We start from the raw sequence: 15623 nt of genomic DNA, 5'->3' as shown, positions 1-15623 counted from the left end.
GACCTGTACCGGGCCGCGGCCCGGTGGTTGGGGACCACTGCATTAAAGCATATCCAATCGTATTTATAAACCACAAAGTATGAAAAAACACAGATTAAACATCACAAAAATCAGCCAGCCATTTTGAATATTCCGCTGTGAATACCTTCGACTATTTTCGGAGATTGACATCACAATCGGCAGCTTCTACACTCTGACCATAGTATCAGTCATACTGGAGATACGCAAATATTGGACAGAGATGTGCTGTCTATCATTCAAAATCTGTATATAAGACATGAATACCATACCAAAGACTATAAAAATGGGACCATTACCTCCCTGCTTGGCACTCAGTATCAGGGGCTGGAATTGGGGGTTAAATCACCAAAAATGATTCCCGGGCGCGGCCACCACTGCTGCCCACTGCTCCCCTCACCTCCCAGGGGGTGATCAAGGGTGATGGGTCAAATGCAGAGAATAATTTCGCCACACCTAGTGTGTGTGTGACAATCATTGGTACTTTAACTTTAACATGTTTTTATTTTTTTTATGCATTCTGAGTTGTAGATAAATAAATACATAAAAAGTCAGCTAACAATGTAGACAATGAGGGCTCTCTATTTTGCTCACAAAACCCTCTAAATAACCATCCAAAACCCGCCAACAATACTCTTTATACATATCGTGACCTGAATATTAACCAAATATTAGCGATGTTGTTATTATAAGCGCTAGCGCAAACAAACTATTTGTTAGCGCTGCAATGATACGGATAGCTAAGTAGCCCTCTGCTGCCTTTACTTCGAGCCGGTGGCGATGTTCTGCTGCTCTCGAATCATCGCGACTCGGCTCCGCAAAGTTATTTTAGATTTTAAATCATGCCTCTCATCTGTATAATAGAAGGATTTAGCCTTGAATCTAGAAGCTGTTCATCTGTGACATTCAATTCATACCCGAAGATGGAGACAAACACAGAAAACCGAAGACAGTGTCTGCAGGGAGACTTGATGGTTAATTGTTCATCTACACGGAAAGATATGGACATTCTATCAGTCGTCATCAAAGTAAGAGAATACATTGTACACTAAGCTATCATTTTATTATGTTTGTGGTTTGTATTTCTTGTTTAGCACTTAGCAATACTGCTACATGATGCCATAGTGTTTCACTAAAGCTGGATTTGTTCAGCAGAGCTTCTAATACTAAAGCATATCCTCCTTATATTTAGGATCAACAATGCAAATTTGGCTTTCACAAAGTCGATTTGCATGGTTTTTGGTGGGAAAAGCATCTGCAGTCCCTACCACTATGTCACGTGATGACGTTTCTGGCTTCCTCATTATCTCTCAAAACAGATCGGGAATCTCTGTGAGATTGATACTATTTTGATCATATCTATTTATTCGCAAACTTTGAAAGTCTTTCGGTGTCATAAATCAGATATATATGATAATAGCTTCAACATAGAGGCAACTTGTTTTTCCACTCTACTGGTACTTTAAATCGCTACTTTTTTCCCACGCTTTGATCCCTGCGCTTTATACATTGTTGTGGCTAATTTATGGATTTTTCCAGTTTCACTAGCTTGCTGCCAATACATTTAGCCTCATCACATCAGACAAATGAAATCTCCAAACAGGGCTTAGTGGACCAATGAAATTGTTCACATTAAATCAAACACACTCACACAATCATTCAGTCAGCTATTTAGAGCGTTATGCACTGACCCTCATCTAGGAGAAAAAACAATGAAATGCACACTACGCAGGCCCCAAAGCTGAAGACGATAGACCTGGGCAATGAAAAAGGAAACAACTGCTGTACGGATTGGAAATCCACCACTACTAACAGGCCCGGGAAGGTTGAAGGCCACGCGTCGGAGAAAACAACAAATTAGGTGGGTGCAACTCGGGATGCAACGGTACACGGTAAAATACTGGACTGTTTGGTCCGCCCTGCACGGGACAACATGCCCTTATAGACTGCGTTTTTTCGTGCTTTGTGCACGCGCGCGTGTCTGTTCACTGTAGCAGTGCAACTCTCCCAACAACGTAATGTCCGAGCCAAGCACCAGTGTACCTCTACCCTTGCCTCCCCTTTTCCCTCCCCACATCGTACAAATGAAAAATAATAAGATTTATGAACAGCACAAGCAGAGAAGTTGGAAGACAACAATTTTAGGAAACATAGGCTTCAATCAAAACTGTGGAATGCTCCTCGCAACCAACACTTAATTCCTTTTGGGTACAAGCTGCTCCGGGTGGCTTAAGTTTTCCTCCATAACATTTCTGTGTAATTGTCTGGAGGGTACTTAGCTTCTACTTCTTCTGCTGGGTTTCTAGCACCCTTCATGCTTTGTGACACATGGCTTCCTGTTGTGTTACTACACAAGCAGCAATATGTTTTAAGGGTGTGTGTATCTAGAAAGAAAAATACAAAGGGGAAAATCTAAATAATCAACATGGCAGTTTTCTGACGGTTAAAAGGTCTAAGGCTACGGTCACACTGCAGGGTCGGATGTCCAATTTAGACTTTTTTGTCAAATCATTCGCATTATAATAAAAAAAATGCAACTTCTAATGTGAATGCAATCTGACCTGCATGCGGACATGATGTCATGGCGTCGTGCACACTGCACTGTTTATGGAGGTAAACGTGCCTTCCACTCTAGTCGGTCTCAGTGCTGGCACATTTGTGGATTTTGTGAAATCAAATTAATCGTTTTCTGAACCTAATTATTGCGCGTAGAAGATTAAGAAAGAAGAGGACAAGTCTTTTGGCTCTGGCAGTTTTACGGGATAATTTGCTTTGATGTATGCTTGAAAAACGTGTCTGCGGTCACGTTATTATTTTCACTTGTTTTCTGCTCCGTTGTTAACTATTCCTTTTCTAACTGTCTATTTTAGCAAATAGTTATGACGCTCATCGCTTTTTGATGAAGTTCTGGTCGGATGAATGCAACTTGAGCCGGGAGCGTTCACATTGAGGACGCATCGCATATATATCCAATTTTTTTCTGGGTCGGATATGAAAAATTTGGAATTGCACTGTTCACACGGACATGAAAAAATCCAATACAGGTCGCATATGGGCAAAAAAATCGTAATTGACCTGCACTGGGAACAAGGCCTAAATGTCCTAATTACCCAGCCCTATGTCAGTGTGTCTGTTTCCACATCTAACCTGAGAGAAAGACAGCCTTCTGTTCGTGGGCCACCACCAGCAGATCTGAGCAAGGTGACAGAGATACGACGCAGTCTTGCAGCCAGGGTGCACTCAGCTCTGTGGCCTCCTCCACCTGTGGGTTTGGTGCAAAAACATCATGAGTTACATCAGCAATAGGTTTCTACAATATTGATCTAGTACAGGGGTCCTCAAGTACAAATCTTGAAGGTCCACAAATGGTTTTTTTTAAACAGGCTGGGTCCGTTTATTATCGGTCAAGCTTATATAGTAGCAGGAGGTAAGTAGTTTAACATTTTCTTAAAATTAACAAAAATAAAATAAATATCCAATAAAATACATGAAATATTTTCTTTGAAACAGAAATAAATAAGAACTTTGAAAAAATGTGTCCTCTGCATTTGACCCATCCCTTGATCACACCCTGGGAGGTGAGGGGAGCAGTGGGCAGCAGTGGCGCTGCGCCCGGGAATCATTTTGGTGATTTAACCCCCAATTCCAAGCCTTGATGCTGAGTGCCAAGCAGGGAAGAATGCTGGTATGAGCTTTTAAACATAACCCGTTAACTGCTGCCAATCAAATGGTGAATAAGATACTCTTTAGGGTTCAAATGTTTGTAAATCTGACTGTGATGAAGTCAGTGCCTCACCAGCCATCAACCTCACCGCACGTTACTGCTCTGTTGCTATTTGTTGTTGTGTCATAGATTTAACAAAAATCTTGCTTGATGTTTCATATGACTTTTTCAGCCTCGTGATTTCTTTTTTTCTTAGCTCTGAATCATGAGGAAATGTCTCTTCAAATTCGCGGTGCTCTTTCAGATAGTGACGTTTCAGATTTTCACTTTTCACCAGAGCAACAGTACTGTTGCATATTAGACACATTGGTCTGGTACTTGCAATAGGTAGGATGAAAACATATTGCTCTGTCCATTCTTCCTTGAAACGTCGGTTTTCCCTGTCCACCTTTCTTTTACCAGCCTGAGCCAACTTGGAGCATGCCATTGTGATTTGATTCACATTCAGTGACTGACGAGTGAACAGTTTGCGAAGTAGCGATACGAGACAACTGTGTGCCTGCAGCGAAAGGTTCCATGCACTGTGCACTGCACATGTGTATGACCCAGGTGGTAACAGCCTATCAGCGCGTCGTTGTGATCGAGATGACAACCCATACCCCGGAATTAGCCAATCAGAGTGGCGTTCTCTCGCTCTCTCTCTCTCTCTCTCTGAGAGAGAGAGAGAGAGAGAGAGAGGGACGGAGTGAGTGAGACACGAGAAGTGTAAACGAAACGTGGAGATATTTGACTAAAAACAACGAAGAACGTTGACTTGCGCTAGCGATAACTCACAGATGAATAAATTATTATATTTTTTATAATAATTATAATTATAATAATAAAAAAAAAATAATTAAAAAAATATTATTATTTTTTTTTTTTTTTACTATAATTCGTGCTGGGTCCGGACGGACACGTCGCTGGGTCCGGACATGGACCGCGGTCCGCCTGTTGAGGATCACTGATCTAGTACAAGTTCATGTGAAAAGCCAAACTCAATCGATCCGACAATCTGCATACTATACTACTAATACTCCTACTGCTAAAGATTGCAGGGACAAACACTGCTTGAAAGATAATGCAAGGTATGACAAACCGATGTGGCTTCTTGCTCTTTGCTGTTGTTGTCATTTTCCCAGGCTGACTCCCAGTCAGAAGTGTCCCATGACAGCTCATTTTCTGCCACAGACAAGGGACACACTTCAGTGGACATATGAGACCATATATTGACAGCTATAAAAAAAAACAGTTAATATGTATATGTATATTGGCATAAGTGTTTAGAGCCCACCCAAACAGTAATTAGCCTAGTAGTCTGTCGATGCTTGGTACCTGTTTGATTCTTCTCCTGCACTGGCTTGGTTTGATCACGAAACAAGTAGTCTCTGACCGTCTTGATCTCTTGGAGACGACAAAACTCCAGCAAGCCACAGGACATGTCGTTCCCGTCCTGATAGGACCCGAACTACTTATCCAGTTAGCTCACCACCTGCTAACAGTCCACCGTTGGAAGACCAGCGTAGACTTACAGTTTGAGTTGCTTTCGCCTGCTGTTCGCTAACCTTACAACAGAAAGGCTAAAATACCAGTTTATTGTTTTCAGTGTTATAAATTAATATTAAACGAACACTAATACGAGTTTTATCACTCGATATTTGCTGTTCGGATGTGCTGACAACTCGCTAGCATAACATTGATTTGCTTCCGGGTCACGTTTTTCAAAATAAAAAACTTAAAACAAAATATTAACAATGCGTGACAGAAAATTGGGAATACAATCAAGTTCACGCTGAATACAATGTCATTCAAATATATATATATATATATATATATGTAAATCAAATACCTCAACTGACTGTCACCAAATTCATTTGAAAGCCATAAAAAAGTTATTGAAGAAATTTCAGAGACTTTAACGTATATTAGCAATCTATGAGTAGTCTTGAGTTCAATACCGGGCTCGGGTTCTTTCTGTGTGGAGTTTGCATGTTCTCCCCGTGACTGCGTGGGTTTTTTCCGGGTACTCCGGCTTCCTCCCACCTCCAAAGACATGCACCTGGGGATAGGTTGATTGGCAACACTAAATTGGCCCTAGTGTGTGAATGTGGGTGTGAATGATGTCTGTCTATCTGTGTTGGCCCTGTGATGAGGTGGCGTCTTGTCCAGGGTGTACCCCGCCTTCCGCCCGAATGCAGCTGAGCTAGGCTCCAGCACCCCCGAGACCCCAAAAGGGACAAATGGTAGAAAATGGATGGATGGATGGATGGATTTCAAACAGGCACATTCCCAGACAAAATGAAGCTGTTTGTTCAGATGAAGATAAACACCAGTTTACAAACTACAGACCTGTTTCTATAGTTCCACAATTTTCGAAAATCCTCGAAAAAATTATTCAACAACAGATAGGAAAAGTTAATTAATAAATGTGGGACATTTGCAGAGAACCACTTCGGATACAGAGCTAATATTTAAACTTCGATGGCAATAATCAAAATAACAGAGTAAGTTACCAATGCAACAGATGATAAACAGTGTCAGCAGCAGTGTTTATGGATCTAACTAAATCCTTTGACACATTTAATCATCCATCCATCCATCCATTTTCTACCGCTTATTCCCTTTGGGGTCGCGGGGGGCGCTGGAGCCTATCTCAGCTACAATCGGGCGGAAGGCGGGGTACACCCTGGACAAGTCGCCACCTCATCGCAGACATTTAATCATAATATCTTAATTAAAAAATTAGGACGATATGGAATCAGAGGGTTGGTCTTGAACTGGATAAGAAGTTACTTAATCAACAGGACTCAATTTATGAAAAAAGGTGACGGTATGTCAACAGTGCTGGAGCTATCTTGCTGCGTACCTCAAGGATCAATACTGGGAACAAAATTGTTTAATATTTACATCAACAATATTTGTAAAGTTACAAAAGACTTTAGGTTAGTATTATTTGGAGACGACACGACTGCGTTTTCTTCAGGAGAAAACACACAAGCTAATACAAATAATAACAGAAGAAATTAACACATTAAAAAAATGGTTTGACAAAAACAGACTATCTTTTGAATCTAAAACAAAAATAATGCTATTTGGTGCAGTTCAGTTTCACTTTATTTTGAACATGCATACGATACAATGTAATAAATGCATTACATATTTCCAGTTGTGGCTTCACGGTGGCAGAGGGGTTAGTGCATCTGCCTCACAATACGAAGGTCCTGAGTAGTCTTGGGTTCAATCCCGGGCTCGGGATCTTTCTGTGTGGAGTTTGCATGTCCTCCCCGTGACTGCGTGGGTTCCCTCCGGGTACTCCGGCTTCCTCCCACCTCCAAAGACATGCACCTGGGGATAAGTTGATTGGCAACACTAAATTGGCCCTAGTGTGTGGATGTGAGTGTGAATGTTGTCTGTCTATCTGTGTTGGCCCTGCGATGAGGTGGCGACTTGTCCAGGGTGTACCCCGCCATCCGCCCGATTGTAGCTGAGATAGGCTCCAGCGCCCCCCGTCACCCCAAAGGGAATAAGCGGTAGGAAATGGATGGATGGATGGATTTCCAGTTGTTTCATTACCGCACATCTGAAAAAGAGTAGGAAGAAGCAGATCTTGGCAGAAGAAAGAACATATGTGTCTAAAATGGTTGTAAATTCAAGCCCTGGAAATATTACTTAATTACTTGAATTAAAGTAATATCTGGATCGGGATAATTTGGCTTATATATAATATATTTATATATATATATTATGGCAAGTCGTTAAGGAAATTAAATATATATGGAAGTCTGAATAGAAATGAGAAACATTTATATATACTGTAAATAAGAAAGACTTAGAATCCGTCTGCTGATCTGAAAAAGAGCCAAAGCTGTCAAATTTCAATGCTGAAACAAATAATGCAAACAATAAAATTTAACTTCCAGGGCTTGAGATTAACGTAGTGCCGTCGTCCCGGGTACGGTAAAAAAATGCACGAGACGAAATTAAATGCTCTCCGGGACGATGGCTTTTAACCATTTAAAAAAAAAAAAGTATTTATTCATTTTACATTTTATATTAAATGTCTTGGTTTTTCCTCCCTCTGAAAATCCTATGAAATGTTTAACAAGCCATCCTATAACAATACAACAGCTATTAAAGTAACAATACAATAAAACAAATATATTTAATGATGTTTTTTTCATTATTTTAACAATAGGCTAATGTATATTACTTTATATGGATTCTACAAGAAACACAAAACTTAAAAACTAAATTATTTACAATTGCAGACACAAGGTTTCGTGCAGCTTCACTCATTGTAAAGGAAGACGGAAGTCCACGCAGGAGAAAAATGACTACAAAGATGATGTCTGGGTTTTTCGTGTATATATATATATATATATATATATATATATATATATATATATATATATATATATATATATATATATATATACATATTAAGTCTTTCATACATATATATATATATCAGTGACGTGCGGTGAGGTTCATGGCTGGTGAGGCACTGACTTCATCACAGTCAGATTTACAAACATATGAACCCTAAAAAGTATCTTATTCACCATTTGATTGGCAGCAGTTAACGGGTTATGTTTAAAAGCTCATACCAGCATTCTTCCCTGCTTGGCACTCAGTATCAAGGGTTGGAATTGGGGGTTAAATCACCAAAAATGATTCCCGGGCGTGGCGCCGCTGCTGCCCACTGCTCCCCTCACCTCCCAGGGGGTGAACAAGGGGATGGGTCAAATGCAGAGGACAAATTTCATTACACCTAGTGTGTGTGTGACAATCATTGGTACTTTAACTTAACTTTAACTTTACACATAAAAACTGTAGCACACAAAAAAGCACATTTAATAAAAAAAAACGTTATTATGGTCTTACTTTTACTTATAAATGAAGTCCACAACTAAAGCCCTCACTTAAACATTCCACGTGCAAGATTGAATCTATTTAAAAAAAGTGTAACCGAGGGTTTATAAATGTTGCCTGTACTGTATGAAACTACAAAATAACAAACACGGAGGCTCCAGTTTACACGAGGACCACTTTATTTACCTTCTTTCAAAAACCTACGCTCCACTCCGTGTCATCACTTCCGCTCTTAGCGCCTTCAAAATAAGAGCTCAAGGCATATACTGTATAACAGCGCATAACAGGAACTTAACATCACAAAGAGGAAAGCCCATAAAAATAGGTTACAAAAGTTATTTAATAAGAAGCCAAAAAGTGCAAAAACAATAATGTTTGTGTTGGAGGAGTTGTGAATTAGATACACCTGCAGTCTGCAGGTGTACCTAATGTTGTGGCCCTGCAGTCATTCACAACTCCTCCAACACGAACATTATTGTTTTTGCACTTTTTGGCTTCTTATGAAAAAACTTTTTTAAATAGATTCAATCTTGCACGTGGAAAGTTTAAGTGTGGGCTTTAGTTGATATAACAATTCTACGGCGGGGGTGCAGGAGGCGGGATTACTGGAGCCTCAGCCAGTGCGTCTTTTGCAGCCGTTTTATGATCACTCAGCACAAGAAATACGTTACACACATACAGTTGTTGACAAAATACACTGTACATTATATACCTCAGCTAACTAAACTATGGAAATCTATAATATAATTCATATAGCAATACGGTCTCACTGCACAGCAGGCCAGCAGTTAGCCGAGTCCAGAATACATGTTCAGGCACTGAGTAACGTGCCTCAACTGGCTGCTGTTCACCGCACCGTCTCTTCACAGTATTTGAACGGCAAATGTAAAAATTCAGCGATTTTGAATAAAAATAATCTAAAACTGGTGAAGTTACATGGAAAATAACTTTATAGTATAATCACTGGATACATATAACAATTTTTTTTCTTTTTTCTTTTTACATTTTTTTTCTTTCCGCCTCACCTGCCTCTAGTGACTGCACGTCACTGATATATATATATATATATATATATATATATATATATATGAAAGACTTAAAGGTATACGAGATAGGCTCCAGCTCCCCCCGCGACCCCAAAGGGAATAAGCGGTAGAATATTGATGGATGGATAGAGGATGTTGTGGCTCATGTTGACTATTGGTCCTCCTAATTGTCAATCATTCTGGTGATGTTACGTAATATATATATATATATATATATATATATATATATATATATATATATATATATATATATATATATATATATATATATATATATATATATATATATATATATATATATATATCAAATAAAACAAATGGCTTTTCGATAAGCCATTTTTTATTTATTTATTTATTACAACGCCAAAATAGGCCTAACAACGCCAATGGTTGTAATTCTGTAGCACTTACAAAATAGTCTCTCTCTTTTTGATGAAATAACATTAGAGGAACTATTACAGCGTGTAAGTGGGATAAAACAAACAACATGTTTACTTGACCCACTTCCTGGGAAACTTATCAAGGAGCTTTTTGTATTATTAGGTCCATCAGTGCTAAATATTATAAACTTATCACTTTCCTCTGGCACTGTTCCCCTAGCATTCAAGAAAGCGGTTATTCATCCTCTGCTCAAAAGACCTAACCTTGATCCTGACCTCATGGTAAACTACCGACCGGTGTCCCACCTTCCCTTTATTTCGAAAATCCTCGAAAAAATTGTCGCACAGCAGCTAAATGAACACTTAGTGTCTAACAATCTCTGTGAACCTTTTCAATCCGGTTTCAGGGCAAATCACTCTACGGAGACAGCCCTCGCAAAAATGACTAATGATCTACTGCTAACGATGGATTCTGATGCGTCATCTATGTTGCTGCTTCTTGATCTTAGCGCTGCTTTCGATACCGTCGATCATAATATTTTATTAGAGCGTATCAAAACACGTATTGGTATGTCAGACTTAGCTTTGTCGTGGTTTAACTCTTATCTTACTGACAGGATGCAATGCGTCTCCCATAATAATGTGACCTCGGACTATGTTAAGGTAACGTGCGGAGTTCCTCAGGGTTCGGTTCTTGGCCCTGCACTCTTTAGTATTTACATGCTGCCGCTAGGCGACATCATACGCAAATACGGTGTTAGCTTTCATTGTTATGCTGATGACACCCAACTCTACATGCCCCTAAAGCTGACCAACACGCCGGATTGTAGTCAGCTGGAGGCGTGTCTTAATGAAATTAAACAATGGATGTCCGCTAACTTCTTGCAACTCAACGCCAAGAAAACGGAAATGCTGATTATCGGTCCTGCTAAACACCGACATTTATTTAATAATACCACCTTAACATTTGACAACCAAACAATTACACAAGGCGAATCAGTAAAGAATCTGGGTATTATCTTCGACCCAACTCTCTCGTTTGAATCACACATTAAGAGTGTTACTAAAACGGCCTTCTTTCATCTCCGTAATATCGCTAAAATTCGTTCTATTTTATCCACTAGCGACGCTGAGATCATTATTCATGCGTTCGTTACGTCTCGTCTCGACTACTGTAACGTATTATTTTCGGGTCTCCCTATGTCTAGCATTAAAAAATTACAGTTGGTACAAAATGCGGCTGCTAGACTTTTGACAAGAACAAGAAAGTTTGATCATATTACGCCTATACTGGCTCACCTGCACTGGCTTCCTGTGCACTTAAGAAGTGACTTTAAGGTTTTACTACTTACGTATAAAATACTACACGGTCTAGCTCCGTCCTACCTTGTCGATTGCATTGTACCATATGTCCCGGCAAGAAATCTGCGTTCAAAGAACTCCGGCTTATTAGTGATTCCCAGAGCCCAAAAAAAGTCTGCGGGCTATAGAGCGTTTTCTATTCGGGCTCCAGTACTATGGAATGCCCTCCCGGTAACAATTAGAGATGCTACCTCAGTAGAAGCATTTAAGTCCCATCTTAAAACTAATTTGTATACTCTAGCCTTTAAATAGCCCCCCTGTTAGACCAGTTGATCTGCCGTTTCTTTTCTTTTCTCCTCTGCTCCCCTTTTCCTTGAGGGGGGGGGGCACAGGTCCGGTGGCCATGGATGAAGTGCTGGCTGTCCAGAGTCGGGACCCGGGGTGGACCGCTCGCCTGTGCATCGGCTGGGAACATCTCTGCGCTGCTGACCCGTCTCCGCTCGGGATGGTGTCCTGCTGGCCCCACTATGGACTGGACTCTTACTATTATGTTGGATCCACTATGGACTGGACTCTCACAATATTATGTCAGACCCACTCGACATCCATTGCTTTCGGTCTCCCCTAGAGGGGGGGGGTTACCCACATATGCGGTCCTCTCCAAGGTTTCTCATAGTCATTCACATCGACGTCCCACTGGGGTGAGTTTTTCCTTGCCCGTATGTGGGCTTTGTACCGAGGATGTCGTTGTGGCTTGTGCAGCCCTTTGAGACACTTGTGATTTAGGGCTATATAAATAAAGATTGATTGATTGATTGATTGATTGACTTTGAGATTTGGAATCAAATGTAAAGTAGATTACAAATACAATCTATTATATAAATAAATAATATATATATATATATATATATGTATGTGTGGGAAAAAAAATCACAAGACTACTTCATCTCTACAGGCCTGTTTCATGAGGGGGTTCTCTCAATCATCAGGAGATTTTAATGAGAGCATTCACATACCATGGTTTATATAGGGCACAGAGTGGGTGGGTACAGGCTGGTGTAGGGGCGTGGTGATTGGCCCACGCCCCTACACCAGAATGATTGACAATTAGGAGGACCAATAGTCAACATGATCCACCCAGAAATAAATAAAACAAATGGCTTATTGATAAGCCATTTAAAAAAAAAATTGTTTTAATATTTATTTATATGTATCATTATTCTCCTACTCACCTTTCCAGTAGAGCTCTCTCCCCTCTCACTTTATGTGCTCCTCTGCCCTGACTCCTACAGGTTAATAGGGGTTGTGGAGTGATTATTATTATTATCTACTGATGATAGTCATACGTGAATGAGCTCAGCTCCTGTTCTCCTCCATGTGTAAAGTGAGAAACACAGCTGATGCTCCAGAAGGAAGTAACCCTAAAAATAGCAAATGGTAAAAAAGAGTGCACATTTAACTTTATAAATAACCAGGACCTTCATGATGCATTTCAGGCTAACTAGCTAACTAAGTAGCAGCATTGTTTTAGAGTGGGAATGTAACTTTTTGTCAAACACAGACCTGGTGTAAAGTGGAGCTAATACATTTTACTAAAAGCAGTGATGAATACTTACTTTCTTGAAAAGGTTTCTAATGTCCATTTTGCATACGTTCACGTTCTTGTTCTGCAGTGCTGTGTGCTAATGTGCTTCGTACACCTGCAGGACCGCAAGCAAAGTCGCAGAGAAAATGCGGACTGGATTTTGAATGATGTGGGCATTTTCTATATGAACACGTGGAATGGATTAGATACCGACGCACTAAAGGGGCTCTCTACCTTACGCTATGAAGTGAGGGGAAACTGAGTGAATAATGACAGGTTATATGATTATTTATTTAAACTCATATTTGGGCCACTTTATAATGAATATGTCGGCATGTATTTGTAAAAAAAAAATATATATATTTTTTTTTAACACCAAATTATTTAGGGGGGCTTAAGAATATTTTAGGGGGGCTTGAGCCCCCCTAAAATAGGCCTAGCAACGCCAATGACCTGCTACCCAAGAATGTACCAAAACATATTCTCAACAAAGAAGGAGGAATATAACTTCAGAGAAAAATGTAATTTAAAATATCTGTATGCACGTACAACACTTAAGACCTTTAGCATATCAGTATGTGGAATTCAATTATGGAATGGGTTAAGCAAATAAGTCAGACAATGTACTAATATGATGCAGTCTAATAGTTTGTTCAAACACAAAGTGTTTACAATGTATAAGGAAGAAGAACAATGATATTTATTGTAAATAAGATATGATTCATCTCTTTGGGTGAATCGTAACTGACTTAACTATTTATGAAGAGAACTGTTGTATTTAAAAACATTGATATAACTGTGCTACAAATTGAAAACAGGAAGTGAACATATATGTGTAAGAAACTGCTATGAAGTGGAAAATGGGTAGGAAGGATTAAATAAGTGTTGATGCTTCCTACTCCTTTTCGAGCATATTGTCAAGAAAAATGGAAAATACGTGATGTATCATGTTGAAACTGCATTCATGTTCAAAATGAACTTCAACTAACATTAGGTTGGGGTTACCATTCAATCATTTTATAAACAAAGTGGCCTTACATTTTAAAATCCTTTGTGTGACCATTGGTGGGAAAAGCATGAACATCCCTTGGTTTATAATATATTTTCTGTTTAACCGGCAAATATTATTCTAAACATGGAATGTCCATACATTTTCCACTGAGGGCTCCATACAGAACAATTAAATGATACATGTTGTATGTTAAAGATGCTAAACTCCATCCAATATGTATTCAACATATGCTAAGCTACCTGAAAAAACCATCCACATCAAAACTTTGTGTCATAGGTCATGAAGCAAATTAGTGAAATATTTGATAATATACCTCATATGTCTCATTAATAAGAAAAATGGCCCCCAGGCCACACTTTGGACATCCCTGTTCTAAAATCCTTTTGACTATTCCCAATGGCACTTTGTCAGTTCATCTCGACCATAAAATAGTTTGTTGGAGACAACAAAAACAGAATAAATGGTTAAAATAAACCAAAAAAACACAATTTAATTTTTTTTTTTATGTATCTTGTTTTTTAAGTTTTAAAAAACTGGAAAACACATACAGAATAGTGCTCTCAAATGCTTAATTCTTAAAATCAGATTAATCACAATTCGTACACAAATTTTATTGTCAGAATGTCATCCGGGAACATTTTAGAAATATTTTACTTGAATGCGCGTCATTCATTTGCTCAGAACTTGGAAACAGTTTTATCTAAAGTCCCATCAGGGTGTATTTTAAAGTGAAATTTACAAGTGCGGTCAGAGTTTCCTAACTCATCTTTGCACTGGCATACATTGACCTGATCACTGACCGTATAACAACTAGCACCACCTTTCAGGTAACTGCCTGTCGTTAAGGTAAAAGAGCATGAACGGGAAAAAAATAATAATTGCATGATTAATCTAAGTGTGTACATGTTAATGCGATATGTTTTTGTAATTACTCACATAAAATAACTGGTTTTATTTTTGGTGAATTATTTTTAAAAAAAAATCTGATTAACGTAGGGAAGGGTTCATAATGCCTCATTCCAGGGTGGATCTCGCGTGAGGGGGCGGGGTGTGGGGGTGGTGTGGGTTAATCATTTTGCAATGCAGTCTGCCTAAAATGATGGGAAACGCCATTCTATATAGCAACTGACATGGTGGCCAAAGTTGGAATTGCTGCAAAACACATTTTAAGATATTCAACACTCTTCTGCCATCTGGCAGCTAAAGTGTATAGCTGTATTTCGTCTTGTTTCATGTGTCAGGTAAGCCGCAACAAACGGGGCCATATGAATCCCCCTCCTACTGTACTCACACTTTTGAATTTGGATTACAGTAATCATTATTAATCACAGGATATTACTCGCTTGCATAATTTAAAATAACTTTAAAAAAGAGCCCAATATTTGGACACAAATGCAATTTTATTGTAAGAATGTTATACAGCAGGAACATTCTTTAAATGTTTTTCTTGAATGCACATTTATTTTTCTCAAAATGTGTTAACAGTTGTAGTATCTAAAGTCCAGTCTGGGTGTATTTTGAGGAAACCATCCACGGTTAAGGTAAAGGAGCATGTACGCTCAAAATTAATGTAAGTATATACAGAACATGATTAATGCAACATTTTTTGTGATAAACAACATGAGTAAATTTGCTATCATTTACAGCCCTAATGAATATCAGTGACCTGCATCCTTACATACCCTCCTTACAAAATAAAAAAAAA

General features: G+C 39.1%; 1 protein-coding gene across 1 annotated transcript in view; it reads right to left on the bottom strand.

The window, feature by feature from the left end:
- The window catches only part of rab3gap2 (RAB3 GTPase activating protein subunit 2 (non-catalytic)), a 41699-nt gene extending 36264 nt beyond the window's left edge, over positions 1-5435 (bottom strand). The window contains exons 1-3 of the mRNA XM_061968503.1: positions 5057-5435; positions 4821-4903; positions 3166-3280 (exon numbers count right to left, since the gene is read on the bottom strand). Coding sequence (XP_061824487.1) covers positions 3166-3280; positions 4821-4903; positions 5057-5162 — 304 coding nt within the window. The 5' untranslated portion in view covers positions 5163-5435. The remainder of the gene's footprint in view (positions 1-3165; positions 3281-4820; positions 4904-5056) is intronic.
- Positions 5436-15623: the final 10188 nt, after the last annotated feature.

This window comes from Nerophis lumbriciformis, linkage group LG08, assembly GCF_033978685.3.
Source record: "Nerophis lumbriciformis linkage group LG08, RoL_Nlum_v2.1, whole genome shotgun sequence".
Lineage (NCBI taxonomy): Eukaryota > Metazoa > Chordata > Actinopteri > Syngnathiformes > Syngnathidae > Nerophis > Nerophis lumbriciformis.
Note: the sequence above shows the minus strand (reverse complement) of the source record. Positions and strands in the feature narration are given on the sequence as shown.